This window comes from Coffea eugenioides, chromosome 2, assembly GCF_003713205.1.
Source record: "Coffea eugenioides isolate CCC68of chromosome 2, Ceug_1.0, whole genome shotgun sequence".
Lineage (NCBI taxonomy): Eukaryota > Viridiplantae > Streptophyta > Magnoliopsida > Gentianales > Rubiaceae > Coffea > Coffea eugenioides.
Window position 1 is genome coordinate 74,172,152 of NC_040036.1, and position 20,208 is coordinate 74,192,359.

Here is a 20,208-nt window from a genome sequence, read left to right on the forward strand (position 1 = left end):
TTTCGGCACCAATCATGAATCAGCTTGTAAAGAGTTATAAATTGTTTTGAACTAGAAAATTATGGTAGGGGGTGAATGCTCTATAGAAAATTATTGGGAAAATTATTACCAAAAAAAATGTTTGGAAGTGCATTTTTAGCATTTTTTAAATGTGATATCTGTGACATTAAAAAGATAATAAAAATTAATAATTGGAAATGTATTTATAATGCAACTAAGTATTTTTTTTTAAATTAATAACTAATTCAAACACACTTTTTTTTTTAAAAAAAACTTGAATTAAGAAAAGCTCGTCTAATTTCGACTTCTTTCACCATCATAGATCATGATCATGTCAGATCCCGAGATCAAGAAGGGAAATTCGGGAATTTCGTCCTTGTATATTTACATTAAAACCAATTTCGTCATTTATGATTTTCTCTAACTAATTTGGTCCCCAAATTATTTTTCATTATCCAATGTAATATTATCCATATGCATTTCTGAGAGTGCAAACTGTCCACTTCCAGCTGAAGATCACCGGCTCTTGTCTTCTTCAAATTTCTCAAGAAGAGAAAAAAAAAAAATTTGAGATTCTTTCTCTTTCGCTGGTGATTCAAGTTTCTCTTATCCAAACTCTTGTAGTCTTGATTTTTCCTTCCTCATCTGTTTAGCTTCATTAGATAGACCTGGTCTTTAACTGTCTCTTCAAAGGCCTCTTCCTGCGATGTCACTACTGTTTTTAGCTCAAGCTTCGGACCTGTTACCAGCCCCTCTAGCTCCTTTATCTCAAGCAATTTTTGTTACCCCAAAAGCTTGGAGTTTCTTGGTGATAGACACTACCATCTCCTCTTCTTTCTCATGCAATTTTTCCTTTAACTGTGCATATTCATCAAGTAACTTTTGTCTCATGTTTGGAGACTACTCTTCTTGAACCCTTAGATCCTTAAAAATACACTTTGACTGTGGTACTTAATTAAGAGACACTAATGAGTCCATGCTTGGGGTTTCCTTAATTTCACCGGTGGAGGTCAATTTATCTTTTAAGATGGCATCTTCAGGATCTGAATCTTCGCATTTTCGATTATCGCATAAAATGTGTAAAATTTGGTGGCCCCTGAGTTCTACATTGGATAACAAAAAATAGTTTCGGAACTAAATTGATTAAAAAAAAATTATGAAGGACGAGATTGGTTTTAGTGTATATGTTCAGAGATCAAATTGACGAAATTCTTGATCAAGAAAACTTAAAAAGTATTTATTAATCCCATGCTAACATCACTAGTGCGATATGAACATACGACCTTTTCAAAGAAAGTTGTCGTCCGTATCAATTGAGATTTTTTTTTTTTTTTTTTTAAAGTGAACAAGAAAGTATTTACGAGAGGAAGATTCTCATATGCCTCAAAGAAACACTAACATACTGTACACAAGCTAACAAAACATTGAACAAGAAAGACCCCAATCCAAAGCTAATTTTTAACAATGCTCAATTCTAGGACAGACCCCATGAAAGGGACCACGGGCAGGAACGGTTCCTAGGGATTTTGTGCATTTTGCACCTCGCGTAACTTTATTTGTACATGGCGTAATTTTGTTTGTACAACGTGTAACTTTAGAACAAATTTTTGTGAACCCACACAAGTTATTAAAAACAAGATATAAGAAGTGATCTGAACTGTATAATTTTTTTGGACCAAATCTTGGCCGTAAACAGCTCAGGAGTGATCCATCTGATGACTGCCTGCCCCTCATCCCCATGAAAGCACATGTAAGACCTCATTATAATACCAGCTAGAATCCCAGACGGTTGCACCTTATTTATAATAAAATGATTACTGTTTCCCTAAAAGAAACAATGACTAGAAAGTTCTTGTCCCAATTCTGAAAAGATTACCGAATGCATCCTTTATACCCTACATTGTAGCACGGTAAAGTATGACAGTTTTTCCTTGATAAATTCTAACGAGTTTCCATTAAAAAAAAAAAGAAAAGAAAACCTACAAGTACATTGTTTAAATAATAGTGAAACATTTAATAAAACTTGAATGACACGAAAGCAATACAATTGTTCTTTATGTCGGAATTTAAAAAAGAAAAGAATTAAAAAGGAAATGCCTGTTTTCCTGGGTATACAGAGGGTATTTTAGAAACACAAAATGTACTATACCAACAGTAACAAGAGTACGGGTGGCCACCACCACCAAAGCCTTTTAAGTCTTGGTGGGTGGAAGGTCAACGGTTCGCCTCCCGTTATTTGTTCTTCAAATTTATACCGGTATGTAGTGCACTCATCTTGTCCAATGATGATTCAGTTCCCATGGGTTTTCCCATAGGTCTAATTGGGCATCTCGTAGATTAGGTTAAAGTAAGAATAGATTAGATAAATGACGAATGACAAAAAAAAAAAAGAAGAAAACAGTAGCAAGAGTATAGTGTTCAGGCGTAAAAAACTAAATTAGGATAGGATATTAAAACATATTGGAAATGTGAGGATGAAAAATTAGGGGAAGTTGAAAGTGGTGGGGAAAGATAGGGGAGTGTGGTAATTACTAATTAATATCTTGTTTTGGAACGGGAGAGGTTCCAGAGCAAAGGGAGGCAGTACCAGCCTGGTTGATATGACATAGATGGACATATAAATTGTGGGGTAGAATCTTTAATGAGTAATAAGATTAATTATATTTAAATCTCAGGAGGGCTTAATCAATTTACTAAATAAATCGTGTGGTTTGACCAAATAACAATCACCTCTCTATGATTGCTGACACCCAAACTCAGCTAACATAAGTAGCAAAATCACAAAAATGCCCCATGCAGAAAATTACAGTTACTTCCCTAAAGGTTTGTATAAATTACAAAAAAGACCTTATAGTTTGACCAAAATGCAATTTAACTTTTTGAATAGCCAACTAATATATAAGAAGTATCTTAAGTAATCCAAAAAAAAAAAAGAACAATAGTGATTCATCCACTACCACACTTCCTCAATCCACTTTTTTCATACAATAGTGATTCATTTCGCTTAGATTTATAGTTTGGTCTGGGATAATAAAATTTAAATAGATTGATATGATTTGTTATTTGCAATAATTTGTTAACTTGTTTATTCTTATACTTCTAATTTGCAAGTAATTTTCTTTGCACAGAAACGTCAAAATTTATGAGGGTTTTAGTTATGCTACTTGTAACTTATAGAGAGACCAAAGATTGGTAAAAAAAAAAGGATTAATAATCAATGCAAATTTAGAGAGTTTTACTATAAAAATTCTATTGCAATTTATTTACATGGCTAGTGGAAAATGTTCATTTTTGATAAATTTTTGGACATTTGATGCATTGGACTTATTTGAATAAACTATAGAGTTTATTTTGTCCATTGGACAAACTCTAGGTGAGGTAAACTTAGTATTGGACAAACATTAGGGGAATAAATGTAATTTGGATAGGCCTCAGGAGAGGTAAATGCAATCAACTCAAAAGGAGATTTCAAAACTTTATAGAGTGAAGGGAGACTTCAAAGCCCCTTACACAGTTCCTTGAGACTCCTTCTCCTTATAGAATATGATAGATTAAATTATAAAAATGCTATCGTTGCGGCCAAAAAAAAAAGAAGATAATAGAAAGGAAAGGACTTGACCTTACACCTAGCTTCTCTGTTTTTATTAGTGATTAATAGTTTAACCATGATATTGATAAAGATAACCGTTAGGGTCCGCCAATAGTCAAGAGAAAACTCTCAAAATCTTTTTCGTTAGTAGATTCAAGATTCGAATCCTGTCTCTGATGGGTGGAAAGGTTTTTTTTTTTAATTTTTAAAGATGTTCATAAAGATGTTGATTGAAATGCATAGATTGGACCATGAGTAATAAATTATCATCTTCGCAGGGAGGACATTAAGTGGTCCAAGTCAACTAATTGGCCCAACTTACACAGAAAGAAACAGTAAACGTTTAATTGCTATTGGTTTTTCTATCAACTTCACATAGCCATAATTCGACATACACATAAATAACAACAGGGAATGATAAAACTACTTTTAAAAGAATAGAAGGTGTCAATTGTCAAGCTCAGAACTATCTAAACCTGGACCATAGACATTTGAAAGTAGGATGTGTTGCATTATTTCCATCCGTGTATCTAACAGTAAGTAACTCAGAAAAAAAAAAAGAAGCATAAAAAATAGCTTTGCCCAAAAAAAAAAAAAAGAATCTTTGAACATAAAAAACTGCATAATCTCCCCAAGGACCCCAACAACTGATACGATTATATAATTCCTTTCTTGGGGTCAAATGGAGGGCCAAGGCTCGGAAAAACAAACATTTGGCTAAGAGGACAGAAACTGAATTTGAAGGCCTCACCCTATAGATAAATCCATCTATATGCATAAGCTCTTGTCAAAAATAGAAGAAGCCTTTGATTGCAGTATCAAAGTTGAGTTCAAAGTCAGGCTGCTTTTTTTTTTTTTTTTTTTCTTGTTGGATTTATTGTTACATTTACACAATAATTTAGACAGAAATGGCAAAGAGATGTGATCATTTTTTCAGAAAATAATTTTGAACCTTTGATGTTCGTTAATTTTCTATTTTCATAGTTATCCTGTTAAGATAGTTTTGGTAGCAACAGGAAAAACAGAAAAAGTTCTACTACTGGAACTTTGGGGAGGATATAAGAAAGTGATGATTCTTGGCCAATTCAATCCAACTGATATTTGAATGCTAACTCTTAACATAAAATTGTAAACTTGAGTGTAGCATTAATCCTAGAGATGGTAAATAAATTTATCAACTTTATAGTTTGGTTTAAGCACAAGAATTGATGTTTTCTGCATCTTCACATTGCGCAAAAGAAGGACTAAATCAACAAAAGATTAGTCATTAAAGGAACAAAAGTTTTCAGGGAAGAATTTATCGCAGATACTGTTTCAGATATAAATCCATAGCCCTCAAAAGGCGACTTCATATACTTGAAGAGGTGCAGTCATTTGGCTCAAATCCTGCCTTTTTGTAGACAGATGAGAAAATAATGGAAACCATGAAACATAAAATTTATAGTTCGTAAAAAAAAGTTCATAAATTGAAAAAAAAAAACATATATATAAACCATTCTACATAGAAGATTTTATACTGATTATTTATTCTAGTGCATTAAAGAAACAAATTCAAACTTCAAGTTCAATCATTTAGAAACACAAAAACCAAACCAAAAAAAAGGAGGAAAAACTACAAAAAGAAAATACCAAATAAAAGTTTTCTCCAACTAATAAGAACAAATACCAAATTCATTCCTTCTAGTCTTGCTTGAAAATGGATTACTGGAGCAACTAAATCCGCATCCACATTCAGGGCATTCCTCAAAATTATCAATGGAAAACTCACCCGATGCAATTCCAAAAGAAAATTCAAGCACATCACCATTTCGATAAACTTCAATAATATCAAACCACAAAAATAACCACTTCACTTTTATACCTTGCAAGCTAGAAAGTTTGCCTTGAGATATGTAGCCTTTGATGGTTGGTTGGTAGCTCAATTTGTACGAACCTTCAATAGGAAAACTACAACTACCATTCAAATATGCTGAGAACTTGCCCGTCGACTCCTCTAAATCGGACCCCGTGACTCCTTTAGGTAGTATCCCTATCGGAAAGTTGTACCTCTCAAGGATTTCATATGCCGTTGGCTCGTCTCCCATGGATTTTGTAAGAAATAAAGGGAGGATCGCGAGCAGGAAGAAGGTTGCTTTTATTAATGAGATGTTTCTTGCATGGAATGGTTTATCCATCTTTTTTATAGTATGTGATGGTTTAATTTTACTGAAAATACTGACCTTATAATTTATGTGTTGATCTTCTTCTTCTTCTTCTTCGTCTCTATGTGAAAACTATAGCCTGTTTTGTGTTTTGTTCTATTACTCTGGATTGGACGAATGGTAGTTGAAGTAGGCATGTCGGTTTGAAATTTTATTTTTCTTTTTGGTGTCATTATTTTTGCAATCATTGATATTGATATTAGAATTCTACTAGCATCATGGACATAAGTTTGTTAATCATTATTTTGTATTGTTTAGCATTTTAAATATTCATGAAAACATCTAAAAATCCTGGGTGAAAATAACTAAAATATAGGGTTAAATGGATAGAATAACGACATATTTTAAAAATTAGCAACTACTCCATAACTCTGAAAGTTGCAACGTCTATGAATTTCTATTTTCCTTGTTATTATTAGTAGTATTATAATTTTCACTTCATGCAATTGATATTTGATACTTCACTTTCTTTGTGTTACGTAGCTGATAAATTTATGAAAAGGATAGGGTAACAGCAACAGGACTGGAGTCTCAATATTGTTGCTTTCACTATCTTTATTACTTTTAGTAATAAACTTGCATGATGTGTGAATTTATGATAAGGAAAAACATTTAGCCTTTTCTTTTAAAACAAAATAAGGAAGTTAAGATGGATCAGTGTGCATATATTTATGATGGATTCTTTTGGAAAAAATTTCGTTGACTAGCCAAAGAAAAATAAAAAAATTCCTAATTTAACTAAAAATTCCTAATAAGGAGGTATGGTGCTTTCCACATATAATATTGATAGCTCCAAAAGCAGACTCCATCGCCGCATTCTTTTTTTTTGGTTTATTGTTATCATTTATACGTATTCCTATTTTTACTCTAATCTATATTAAGAGGGTGATTCAACAGGGTCACGAGAAGTCAATTAGGATTGAATCACCATCAGACCATACGGATGCTAGAGACACCCATATGAATCTAAGAAAAATCACATTAAGTAGCAATTTTTTATGGAAGATAAGATTTGAACCTTTGACCTCCCACCTCACAAAGACATGTAGTGGCCACCACAAGATCCCTTCGGACCAAATTAATTCGCCTAAATCACAAGGCACTAAAGCGCTTTCCTTTTTTTTTTTTCCCCTAATTAAACTTCAACACTCATAGAGACCGGACCGTGGCTTCATTCCAACATATACGGGAACCAAGAATACTCAGAAAAAAAAAAAAGATTTCCAATACATCTAATATAACCAATTATTACAACCCATATACTGGAATATATAACTCAAGGGACAAATTTAATTAGTCTCCATGAACTTTTATTTGAGACTCCCAAACAGCAACACTTGATGAGGGCCAAAACATATTTACTTCACAAGTAATATTTGATGGGCAAATGTTGTTCTCACTTCTCATCTCAGAGGACAAAGACATAAATGGAGATCACATACGAATTTTAGTGCATCTGTTACCTGGAAACGATGTTGATAGGCTGATCATCTTTGTTTCAAATTCGTAGGTAATTGCTTGCCGTGTTACAAATGAATTGTCTTTGTTCAGATTTAAGGAGTCGATCAAACTCAACCTACGGAACCCTCATGGGGCATGCCAATCTGACTAGACGTGGCATTATCGTATTTGGTATATCTGAACTCGATAAGCTAGAAATTTTAAGGATTTAGAATTAGATATCCGACAAATTTCATCACTGAATGTGTGTTTGGTTTCAAGGGCCTTACTTATAAACGTGGTACTTTTATTGGGGGACTAATTTAGTATCATGAGGTGGTTAATTCTAGGATCTTATTGATCAAAATGGTAATTAATTCTAGGATCTTTGGTTAATTTGTTATTTCTCTTTTTATCGTGAAGGAGGGCAAATTACCATTTTAATCTTCTTTGGTCCCATTTTTAGTTCGTTCAATATATATATATATATATACACATATATATATATATATGTATGCATGCATGTATATATGTTGTATATATGTGTATTTATACACACATATGCACATACATATGTATGTATGTACATATATATATATATATATGTATATGCTTATATTTTATATATAAATATGCTTATCATAAAATAGATCAATACCCGCCTCCCAAGCAATAAATCTCAGTTTCTGGGTCTTAATTTTAACTATTTTTGAACAATGAAAAACACATCATTTGTAAGTGAATTACAATTGTATACATATGTTTTACATTTGTATGTTAAAGGATAAGAAAAGATATTATGTGTCAAAAGAGAGGGGACATACAAACAACATAGACTTTAAAAATTGATTAATTTTAGGAGTTACGCGAATCTCTTGGGCTGTCAAGAATATATCACATCGCAAAAAGGGTAAAAGAGAAACCATACGCGGTATTAGTGCGCAACGGATCTTCTGTCCCACACCCTGTGCCACTCTCTGTCTCACTTTTTATTATATTGTTATTTCTCCTACATAAATATCATGTTTTAGTTCTTTTTTGTTTTCTTAAGATCCAATATCATGATATTAGTGTTAGTATTGATACGCAAATCTTACTACGAAGCTAAAAGACAAAAAGCCAGATTACGAAAAGCAAGAAGAGTGCACTAGCTTTCACTTGGAAATCAAAGCAACAACATATAAAAGCACAGACACGGCCAATAAAAGGAATTTTGTCGACTCTCGATCGCAGGTAATTGCTGGTCATCTTTTCCGTGATATTACCTACGTACGGGTCAGTATTTTTTCTTTCTTTGAAAAAACAAAAAAATTTTGGTTCGATTCAACTCCTATCACCGCCATGTACGTGTCTCGGGATCATAAGTAGCTTACTTACAAGGGTTCTTACGTACAAAATCCGAAGTATTGCACCTGTTTAATGTCCGTCCTCATGGGATTCAGATCCCCTGCAATCACAATTGTAATCGCAAGGTGCAGTTTATTTATTATTGTGTTAGCTAGATGGAGTAGCTTATTTTTTTTTTGGTTGGTAAGTTAATTTGTTGGCTTTCCCATTGATATTCAAGAGGCTGTACCCCTCGAGCAACTTCAGTGGTACAAAATCCTATTAAAGCTCAATGAAGCAAAACTGTGCAGAGCTATACAAAACTCTGCAGAGCTAAATATGTAGTACTAGTCCCTAACTCGACTCGAGAACAAGTGAAGCTATACATTCTCATGCTTCCTGTCTACCTTCTTCCAGCCAGAAATTATCCCACGAACATCCTTGAGAATCTGTTGGATAACCTCCTATACATTTCTGCAACACCACAAATGATAATAAACAATTGCTGCTGCAAAAATCAGCCAGCAAACTGACCCAACAAAAAGAGTTTTGGGATGCATGCAGCTGGATCATCCACTGGATTCCTCTATATATCCCAATCAACTGCATGTCTGAAAACCACGGCAAACTTGGTACACCGACCACCCATTTGTAATAAGCGACTGGTCAGATATAGAATTATAGAATGAATTTGTCTACTATCCAATGTTCGTAGGAAACTAATCAAAAGAGTATTTTGATTTATCTTCCTTGGCTAACTATGAGATTAACTGCCCAATGTACCTTCTAATTAAATTAAGAAGGCTAAGCAAAATTTCTTCTCAATTTTTCAGTCAAATTAAACGGGAATATGCGGCATTCCATCCGAGAGTGCTATGAGTAAAGAATAACATGGTATTCTTGCATTCGAGGCTAATAGGACAAAATGCCTTGATGCTTGTACACTGTGTACATTGGTTGTGATAACATAGTGATCAATCACACTTAAATTTCAAGGATCTTAGTAGATTGCAAATCCTCGATATAATCTCAGGTTCGCTGTATTTTACTTGTCTACAGATTAGGTGTAAATTATATGTTTAGTGAAAAAACCTGGACCTTAAGACGACAATTGCCAAGTGCACCAAATGGAAGTGCAAGCTGTATCTATAGACGGCAATCATAATTCAATTATCTGATCCGTCCAAATCCGCCCACTAATAACTCATCCAAATCTATCCATTAATTTTGAATGGGTTTAAATGGGTGCCCAATTAAACTCATTTAATTGGTGAATAGTGAATTGACTTGATTTACCCATTTATATTCATTTAAAAATAATTATATATTTAAACTCAATTTTTAGTGAGTGTTAAGCAAATAAATTTGAATTTTTTATCAATCTAGTAACAATAAAATATTGTTATTTCTTATTAAACAACATGTGAAAAAATAGAAAAAAAAATAAGTAGAATTTTAAGTGATTCATAAATGGATAATTGGGTATATTCATATCGATTTATTAAATAGATATAAATGAGTTGAGTCAATTATACGCATTATCCAATTATGACCCGTTCAAACCTATCCGAATCATCCTTTTCGACACCTCTACCTATATCAATAGCTAATTATTGCGACTGAGCTTGGGCTAACAAGCAAAATGGCTTGGGGATCATATGCATGCAAACGAGCCCAAAGACATTTTGAATTGCGTTTCATCAAGAAATTTGGTTTCGACTTTCGACTCGTTTACCAAACAGGCCCATAGCAAAACAAACCATGCATGCATGCAATCCTTGGCTTGGAATCGTGGCTCTGCTCAGGTAAGCCATGGTTTTTAAGGTCGGTTTTAACATCAATCCAGCAAGGCTACCGGTTCAATGGCAGTTCGACTACAGGTTTATCGGTTGTATAGGCGATTTATGTAATATAAAAAGTCAATTATTTGAATTATTAACAATAATATAATTCTTGACCTGGTAATTAAACGAGTGATTGAATGAACTGATTTTTTGAATTTTAATGATTGAACTGACAGATCACTGACTAGTCAACATATTTCTTCCTTATCTGGTTCAACTATTAACTTAGCCAGCTAAGCGACCGATCATCCGATTGACCGATTGAACCATTGAATTGGATTCGATTTAATAATTGAATTAAAGTTCATCACATAATAAAAAAAAGACCAAAGAAGAAAAAATCTACCAATTGTGATCCGATCTCGTCATTTCACTTCAAAAAGTGCTCACGTTTTGGCAAAATAAAAAATCTTTTAATTTTTTTTAATCTATTCCTCATCATGCCGAATCAATTAAATTTACACGAATTGATTTCAATACTATACCACGAAACAAAACAAAATTCAAAAGAAACACATGTACCTACATACCAACAGTAGTAAGCCAATACAGCGAAGTATCAACTACTTTTTTTTTCCCTCTTTTTGTTTTTGTTTAATTGTATAAATAAATAACTTTTACAAAAAAAATAATAATAAAAAGAGAAAGGGAAAAAAATAAAAAAAATAAAAAGATGTAAATAGGAGTTGTGTCATGATTTATATGTATGTTGGATGCATGGCAATTACTCTCTCTATCCGTGGCTTGTGTGCCCCGAGGCCGAAGGTGGAAGAAGGGACTGTCTCTCCGATGCTTCCTCTAAATCGGCTGATGCAGAATAACTAGATTTTGCGTTCCTATAAATTGCATAGAGTACCAGCTGAACTGTGCCGAGGATGAAGCCAATGCCATTTGGAACCTACATCAAAAGCATCAGAAAGTTGCAAGCCATAATTTTCAAGTTAACCAAAGATGGAATGAATTCATTCTTGACCAAGTTGGAGTCTGATTCTAATTTTTATGTACTGCAGTTCTTATTTCACATTCGCATAAACCCAAATCATGCTTGCCTCTAATTCGTTTGCTCAAATTTTGAGGCCCCAAGAAAAAAGACTGGTGGCGGTGCAAATTGAGGCATATAAATGACATTCATTTGTGTTCCTATAAAAGAAAGATGGAGTACTACAAAACTTCGAATGACTTCAAAATGTTTATCCCTACAACTCACAAAACTCCATTGCTAATTTTGGTATGTGCTTTGAATAATTACACTTACCACCCTTTATGGTACCGCAAATTAACTACAACCTTCTTCACATTTTGCTCAAGCAATCCTTAAACAAAATGACCAAAAAAAATGAAAACAAGGACAAATTAATTCCTTCCCTAATCCAGCTCTTTTCTTCAGCGCTCTTGAAAATAATAATGGCTAGAAGTTCTGTACGTAAAATAGTGAGGTAAAAGATCATGGTTCGAAAAGAAGATTTGAGATTGGATGACTTGCTTAAGGAGACAGCAAAAACGGTAATAGACTTGCTGCCCCAGCTATCAAGTGAGGAAGAGGCCTTAACAAATACGAGAGAAAATTGCTGAAGGCAATTGATGGCCACAATTTCATGCTAAATTACATGTTTTGGATGATCCAAAATCATGCATTTATTCTTGGAGCTAGCATAGGTTAACTATACTACCTACCCTCACGATTGATATAGTGATTTAATCAGCAGACTAACCGTTATACTAGTATCTCACAATTATTAGGCAGATGATATATTGACACAATTAAACTTTTTATCTCACGGTTAAAATAAAATGACTGCTCTGTCAACTTTTCGTGATATTTGATTTAGCACAACCAATAGCTCAATTATTAAGCTAGGCTTATAAGTTGCACCCACTATCACTTGTATATGTAGCTCCAAGAAGGTTGCTGACACTAATATCACCATCATCTGGCCAATACTTGACAAAGGAAAGAAGAGTAAAAATGTGGTAGAGAATTAGGGAGCTGTCCTCGTGTAGGGCAGCTGGGTTCATAAGTGTGGCCTCCCTTACCAGCCATCATAAATAAACTTGACACCCTTTTGTCTCCACGAGGCAAAAATCAAAGTAAACCAGTGGAAGAAAACATATAAAGTCTTAATCATGAGATACGGGCGATTTCGGGAACAGTTTATCATTGCCCACGACGTCATTTCACAGTCTGAAGTATCCCCTTGTAAAAACTTCATGGTGATTAGGATTAAGACAATAATATTATTGTTACTACTATTTATACCAATCAATCATCTTTGATAATTTCAGAATTTTGGTACTCTTACTTTCTGAATTTTAACTGACAAAATTCAATGGTGTCGGTGGTGTTCCTACACTAAACAGTTAAGGTAATTACTGTCTTGTATCGAGCTGGAGACCACAGATTGATAAAGACCATTTCAGCTAGGGTCAGATTGGGACTACCCATTACTATTGAGATTCTTGAAAATCATTCATAAATCGTGGGACACATAAAAAGTTGATGTTGATTCCGAGAAATGATTTAGAGTTACTGATGATAATAGAGTTCAACTTACCCAAAAAAAAAAGGTAATAGTTATTCATCATGTAGCAAGATATGGACTTGGGATGATTAGTGAAGTAGGTGGAAAGCATCCTGTGGCTGTCACTTTTTAACGCAGGCTAATTTGAACCACTTGTTCTCTATGATGTAATTGTTGCTTTAAGAAAACAACGAATCCGAGAAAATATTTCCAGGTTATTTTGAGGAATTTGAAAATTACGTTAAAATGGAAATAAAATACATATAGCCAATTCATAATGGGGTATCATTTGAAATTTATACTAATCCCATCAACAATCCTCACAGTAGAATATGGACGCCCGAAACTTTAATTTTTGGGTGGATTTCTTTTCTACCCTGTGTATTATTCTGGGCCGGTTTGGATTCGTTAGTTTTTTGGCTAGTTTTTTCTCAACAAGATGTTTAATTACACAATCCTCAAAAAATTACTTAAAGTTTTTAATATGCTAAAAAACACATAATTTTTTTTCTTTCCTCTCTTCTTCTTCCTCCCCACACCTCAGGCTAACACTATCATGGCCGGCGCGAGTGGGTGCTGCTTTATTTTTTTTCCTCTTTCTTTCTCCTCCCTCTTCTCCTTCCTCCTTCTCTCATATTCCCCCCCTCTTTCTCCTGCCACCCCCTCCCCCTCCTCCTAGGAGCAACCTCTTGGTGCAAATTTGCACTTGATCTAGTTGTGCAACTAGGGGGAGGGGGGTGATGGAGGAAAGAAGGGAGAAGGGGGGACGAGAAGAGGAGAGGAAAGAGGGAGGGAAGGGGAGAGACAAAGAGAGAAAGAGGAGCAAAAAAATGGAGTAGCCAGTGACGGTGATGGCGCTGGCGGCGGAGGTGGTGGCGGTAGCGGCTAGAGCAGTGGCAATAGTAAAATGGAAGGAGAAAAGAGGAAAGAAAAAGAGAAAAAGAAGAGAGAAAAAATTTAAAAAAATTCAATTTCTGCACAGAAACTCTACTTCACAAAATTTTTCTATAACTTTTATAATAAAGGACAATAAAATTTTATATAAATATCCAAAAAATTCACCATCTAAACGGGTTTTAGTTTTAGATGATACTGCAAAAGCAGTTTAGGTTAGAGACTTAGTTGCTTTTTTTTTTTTTTTTACTATTTTGACCCAATAAGTCACACATTAAAGTATTGGTATTGTGACGTCTTACTTTTTATTCCCGAATGCCAGTAGTATTTCCCATTTGCAACCTTTGTCCTCTACTCCTTCAAAATAATATGCACTTATTCCATATTTTTCTCATTATCACCCATTCTATCTCAAATTGAATGTCATAGTTTCACATAGTACGATTACTGAGATATGAAGAGTCAAAAGCAACAGTTGATAGAGTAGTTTAAAAAGCGAAGAAAAAAAATCATGTGGGGCTCAGTGTATTTCATAATTGATGTTGGAGGTGACGGTGACAGTGGAAAAAATCTGAGCACCTAACAGTTTTGATGTATCAAGTATTTGAGTCAACAGAGTTTTTTTTTTTTTAATACAAAAAAGCAAAATATGAGATTAGGATGGATTAGAAGAAAAGAAAGACAAAGATTATTTATTTTGTAATACCCGTAGCTGGAAGATTGGTTGCGTTACGCTAGGCTTTTTGTCTTGCGTGACATTTAAGGAGCTCTTTATAGGAACATGCCAATTTGACAATTGGAAGTTCCTAATAAATAGGTGATCTTTTAGGAAATATGTTCGAGTGATAATGATTGAGAACTTACTCCCAGAAACCAGTCTTGCACAAGCACGGCATAGAAAGTCCAAATCCCTCCATTCAAGAACAGGAAAAATGAGAGCAGGAAAGGCATATACTCCACACTTTTTGTTGTCACCACAGTTTTCTGCATGGCCAAGAATATGCCTATTAATTATTTGTGTTATAAGCAAAGGTTTAATTCATGATACTCATCGATCCCTCCCATTGTGTAGGGTTGCCCAGGTGAGACTGGAAAGAAAACTCTACCAAATATATGATAGCAAAAGGAAGCTGAGATCATAAGAAATCTCAGATGGGACGCATGTGATGTCATTAGCTTGGATTTTTTAGCAAAGTCTAAAGTACCTATGGTTTCAATACATCCACCTTTTCCTCCAACCTAAAAGCCAATCTTGAGCTTACTAAATGTTGAATGGTAGAGTGAAGTAAATGGAAATTTAAATTTAACCGACAAAAAAAAAATGTCTAAAGACAAAAGGAAAACAAGGTAAAATTGCTAAAATCCATCAAGCAACCCTAAATATTGCCAGTCCAAAGAGACCGGAGGAGTAATTGAAAATCTGGACTGCAAGAAACATGAAAACCCTAAAAATTGGTGAAATTTGGATTCTTGAAGTATTATATACATCTGAGTCATAAATTGCTTGGAATAAGTAAACCAAGAAGTCAGAGCGACTTGACTCATGAAATGCTTGTATTTGCTTTTAACAGCTAATTAACATATATAGGAGAGACGATCTTACCATGGCTGCAAGAGGGGAGCCATACATGATGATGTTTAGGCCTGAAGACATGTAGCCTATTACATCGATCCTCGTATCTCCGGTCGTCAAGAATTGAGTGGCTAAAATGGCCGCCGCCAAAAATCCGACGTCCAAAGCACCGGCAAGTACGGCAGTCTTGCCCTGTTGATCAACATTGGTACATGAACTTGATGTCAGTAATGACTTGCTTATCATGCGAGTAAATCTTCATTTGGACCTCAAGAAAGATGATACATTTGCAAAGATCAGGATGGGGAGGGGGCGGAGATGATTTACATACCTTCATTTTTGGAGGAGCAAAAATGAGGAACAAAGATACATAAATTATTTCAACGACCACACCAAAACCATTGACTGTTGCCACGAGATAACTTCCTGGCCTTGTAATTCCATAGTATGTCCATAATGATGAATTCAGCAGTGTACAAATGTAAGGAAGACTCTCAAAATCCTCAGTCGATTTACGCTTCACAATCCTCCAAAACGTCTTCCTGGAAATATTTTACAGCAATTTTCTCATTTGAGTACAGAATATATACATATCTAACCTTTCAATATTTGCTTTGATGAATCAGTCAGCATATTTCACTTACACCGGAGAAAGAAACATGAGCACTGAGATGATGTTTCCTGCAAAACAATGATCATAATTGATTGTAGTCAAAATTAAAACTGAAAAAGCGATGACGGTGAGAAAATAACTTGTGAATTGTTTAGACAAATGATTACCTATTATGCCAACGAATAAAATTAGTGTCTCCATGTTGAGCAAAACTCTGGCCTGCAAAAATGCTGTTGTGGCCCTTTAAGGGAAGAAATATGTTTAGGGAGTAAGTTTGGTAAGTTTTCAACTTAAACAAACTAGAGAACGGATTTCATGTATGTCCTATTCAACAGTAATGGGATATTTCTATGTGAACAAGTTTGTAGGTGAACATGAACACATGAGGTGGGCCTATATGTGCATCCCCGAATTTGACATGATGTTTGGAATTGCAAATATATAAAAAGAAATTGGAAAGCTTAAGTTCTAGTTCAAATTAAGTTTTACCAATTGTATATTGAATTATAGTTCATTAATGACTACAAGTAAGATTAAACAAAAATGCTGTACTTTGAATTACAAATATTTTCTAGGTAAATCCGGTCTTAGGCATTGTTTGATAATGCAGTTCAATACTTAAACTTAATATATTTAAATCTTAACATGTTCAAACGTATTTGATAATTAAAAATAGAACATTTAAATTAATTAAGTAGGTTTGAATTGTGTAGGCAAAACTTACTCTAAAAAAAATAATAAACAATAAGTTATTCACTTATCACTTAATGCAGAATGCAGTCAAATGTTAGAATTTTATTATTGACAATTTAACGGATTTGGATTTCAAATTTTAAATTTCAAATTTATCAAATGTACCCTTAGTGTATAAGTTTATACATTTTTGACAAAAAAAAAAAGTATAAGGTTATACACGGCAATCATGACAATTTCATGTTCTATTAAAACGCTTTTACTTCACCAACCAAAAATTGCACAAGATGGGCTCTCAACTCACATGGAGAAATCTTCTCTCACCACCTTCAAAGAAGAGGTTTCAGTCTTCACAATGTCGTGCTTAAATCTTCCACATGATTTGCACTAAGTCATAACTACTACTATCAGAAACAGGCATTTTTTTACTTTACAAATCAATATTTAAAAAGAGGTGACATACTCACTTTACTTAAACTAAAAACAAAATCATAATTAAATTAATTAATTTATCTGCACGTATAGCGCACGTTAATAAAAAAAACTAATACACATTTTACCTTTTGGGGTCCATTGCTGAATATAAATTTACTTGTCGGCAATGCTTAAAAAAATAGCTGGACAAACTATTCAACATTCCCTGCTTTTTTTTAAAGGAAAAATAATGCACCAACATTCAAAAAGGAATATGAAAGGAAGAAAAAGTCGTTTTAAAGAAAACTTTCTGTAATTGTATCGTTATTTTTCACAGAAAAATTTTTACGTGAACATATTTTTCAGTTATCTTTTTATCTCATGTATATCAAATCGTTATAATCTATTTTTTTATACAAACTTATAAAAATAGCAATTCAAACGGAGCATAAATGATGATTAACATGATGAATGCGATAATTGAATCCAAGTATTGCTTCTGCTTGAGATTACTGAAAAGGAAGAGGGGACGATGAAAAAGACATCACATTTTAGCCTTCTCACGTGTTTTACATGCATTCTCGAACCAAGGACCAAGTCCAAATATCGTTAGGAAATACATCAGAAGTACTACTATTTTAAGATTGCGACATTAAGGGTCCGTTTGTTTCGGGTGAAAATGTTTTCCAGGAAAATATTTTCCTAATTTCCCGTGTTTGGTTGCACAAAAGTTACTGAAAACATTTTCCTATGTAAAATATTTTCACTCATCTTATGGAAAACAACTTCCCTTCCAAACTTACTGAAGTTGTTTTCCAAAATGCATGCATCCCGCCTGTAGTATGTTCTAAACTTACTGAAAACATCTTGTAGTATGTTCTTTTTTTTTTTAGTGTAAACAGGAGGATTCGAACCCAATACCTCTTCCTTACACTCCCTCCCCCGTACCACCCAACCCAACCCAACCCTTCCCCAAGTATATTCAAAATAAAAAAAAAATCCCATCCTACTCATCCTATGATAGTAATTAATTATGTATAATAGGGACATTCTTTTCTAGAGAAACTTTCAGCAATGAGAGTGCAAGATATATGTCACAATAAGCATTGCATGTGATTGATATTTGACACTAAATGGCCAGCAATTTGTTTATTGCTTAAGGAGATATTTTTTTATTCATATATACATTTCTCCAAGATTTTTTAAAGTTAAACAATGAGATAAATTTTCTTATTTTGCATGGGAAGAAGTATGTAGTTATAATGTGTAGACAGTAAAGATAGAGATAAAAGTGAAAATATTTCAAAAGTTAAACAAACACCAGAAAATGAAGTAAGAAAATATTTTCAATAAGCTAACCAAACACCTGAAAATGATGAAAGGGAAATGATTTTCATGGAAAATTACTTCCACGGAAAATATTTTCCCAAGGAAAACATTTTACTTCCAACCAAACAGACCCTAAATGTTTTTTGTTTTCGTTTTTGTTTTTACGCCCAGATTTTTTTTTATTTTTTAATTTGGTTTGAGTGGTGTGTGTGTGTGTGTGTGGGGTTTTACGTGCAGATTAAGACTTAAAGTAACACTAGGAGGCATGGGCTGCGCGTCGCGCGGCGACAATTTATAATGGATGCCCATAAAGAATATATAGTGGGTATATAATTTGAAAAATAAAAACTTGTTATTATTGTATGTAATAAGTGGGTGCCATAGATTCTTTCGGGTGGCATGATGCCATGAACCCGGTTAAATCTTCCTCTAATTCTTTCAATTATTGCACCCGTAAGAACAAGGAGACACTCCAGGACAACCAAAAGTATAAAGTGCAATGGAATAGTTCTTACTTTGAACCACCAATGCCAGCCCTCAACACACCTTTAGACAGCATCACAGACCAAAAGGATGGAGGAGAAGAGCGATTTTAGATGTGTTGAATGTTCTTTTCCCATCAAGAGTCTCTACATTCAGTATTCTCCCGGAAACATCCGCCTCATGAAATGTGGGAATTGCAAAAAGGTGGCTGATGAATATATTGTGTGTGAAGTCATGATTATTCTAATTGATTTGATTCTGCACAAGCCTAAGGCATATAGACATTTGTTCTACAATATGTTCACCAGGGACATTCTGGATTCTGAGTGTTTAATGTGGAAACTACTATTGGGTTTTTTAATGCTGGATTCTTACAGAAATTGGGTGTTAAATGCGAATGACTCAGAAAGCACTTCGTTAATGAGCTTTGCTGCAGCCTGCAGTATTGCGGTTCTGTAAAGATCTTGATTGATGTTGTTTTGGGAAATTTCTTGTTTATGTCTGTGGTACTCATCGGTTCTGCAAAGTTTCTGAATACTTCAGTTGGAGTTCTGAAGGGCAAAGATACAGCCCTTACCATGCTTGTTTCCAGTTACTTTAAGATCTTTCTTATCGCCATGACGGTATGGGAATTTCCTTCTTCCATGATCATCATAATTGATATGTTTGTTCTGTCATCAAATACAGTTGCTTTCAAAGTGATCGTCAACTCAGCTACCATTAGATGCTTTGGGGCCTGCGTCGCTGCGCATGCTGTGAAATTTTTTGTCAGTGAAGGGCTCAGAACACTGCATTTGAAACCAATCGAGAGCACCCTGCTCTGCAATCTGATTTGAACACATCAATGCCTCAGATTGTTGACCACAGTCGTACCTAGCAGTGCTGGCTTGCATCCGTTGCTGGTCATGAGGGCATTATTTGAAGACACTACAATTTGGTCCTCTCATAATCTGCTTCCCTGTAGACGTGGTTTTGATGATGAATTGAAAGCGGGAAAACCATATCCCAAATTCTCCTGATTTATATGGTAACTCAAAACTTACTGAAAGCGGAAAAACCATGAAGGGTCTACTACAGATTTCACTAACAATATAAATATCAATAATCACCATGAGGTGGTATAGTTTCTTAGTATATAGAATCTGACTAAAACTAAATTTTGAAGCTAAAATGCAGGGTCGAAACTTTTCTATGCCTTTCCAAGCTAAATTTTGAAGCTAAAATGCCTGGGTTGCAACTTTTCTATGCCTTTCCTGGTGAAGATAATAATAGCAAAAGTTGTTCTAGATT

At 34.2% G+C, this 20,208-nt stretch overlaps 2 protein-coding genes and 1 pseudogene across 2 annotated transcripts; 1 reads left to right on the plus strand and 2 right to left on the minus strand.

The window, feature by feature from the left end:
• Positions 1–5,127: 5,127 nt before the first annotated feature.
• Positions 5,128–5,857, minus strand: LOC113763552. The gene has a single exon (XM_027307386.1). It carries the CDS (start codon positions 5,761–5,763, stop codon positions 5,239–5,241), a length of 525 nt encoding a protein of 174 aa, XP_027163187.1. The 5' UTR covers positions 5,764–5,857; the 3' UTR covers positions 5,128–5,238.
• A 5,176-nt stretch (positions 5,858–11,033) lies between these two features.
• On the minus strand, positions 11,034–16,335 carry LOC113761972 (bidirectional sugar transporter SWEET17-like). The gene is made up of 6 exons (XM_027305185.1): positions 16,167–16,335; positions 16,031–16,067; positions 15,718–15,928; positions 15,417–15,578; positions 14,678–14,797; positions 11,034–11,298 (listed from the first exon to the last, which is right to left on the minus strand). Exons 1-6 carry the CDS (start codon positions 16,198–16,200, stop codon positions 11,134–11,136), a joined length of 729 nt encoding a protein of 242 aa, XP_027160986.1. The 5' UTR covers positions 16,201–16,335; the 3' UTR covers positions 11,034–11,133.
• Positions 16,336–19,000: 2,665 nt separating this feature from the next.
• Positions 19,001–19,754, plus strand: LOC113760242 (annotated as a pseudogene).
• Positions 19,755–20,208: the final 454 nt, after the last annotated feature.

What these genes read in the sequence shown, in the direction of transcription:
- LOC113763552 (XM_027307386.1), bottom strand. Translation starts at nt 5,763, where the DNA reads ATGGATAAACCATTCCATGCAAGAAACATCTCATTAATAAAAGCAACC.
- LOC113761972 (XM_027305185.1), bottom strand. Translation starts at nt 16,200, where the DNA reads ATGGAGACACTAATTTTATTCGTTGGCATAATAG. An exon ending in GCTCCCCTCTTGCAGCCATG is followed by an intron (nt 14,798 to 15,416) that starts GTAAGATCGTCT and finishes TTGGCCATGCAG; the next exon opens with AAAACTGTGGTGACAACAAA. An exon ending in TGCAAGACTGGTTTCTGGGA is followed by an intron (nt 11,299 to 14,677) that starts GTAAGTTCTCAA and finishes CTTTTGATGTAG; the next exon opens with GTTCCAAATGGCATTGGCTT.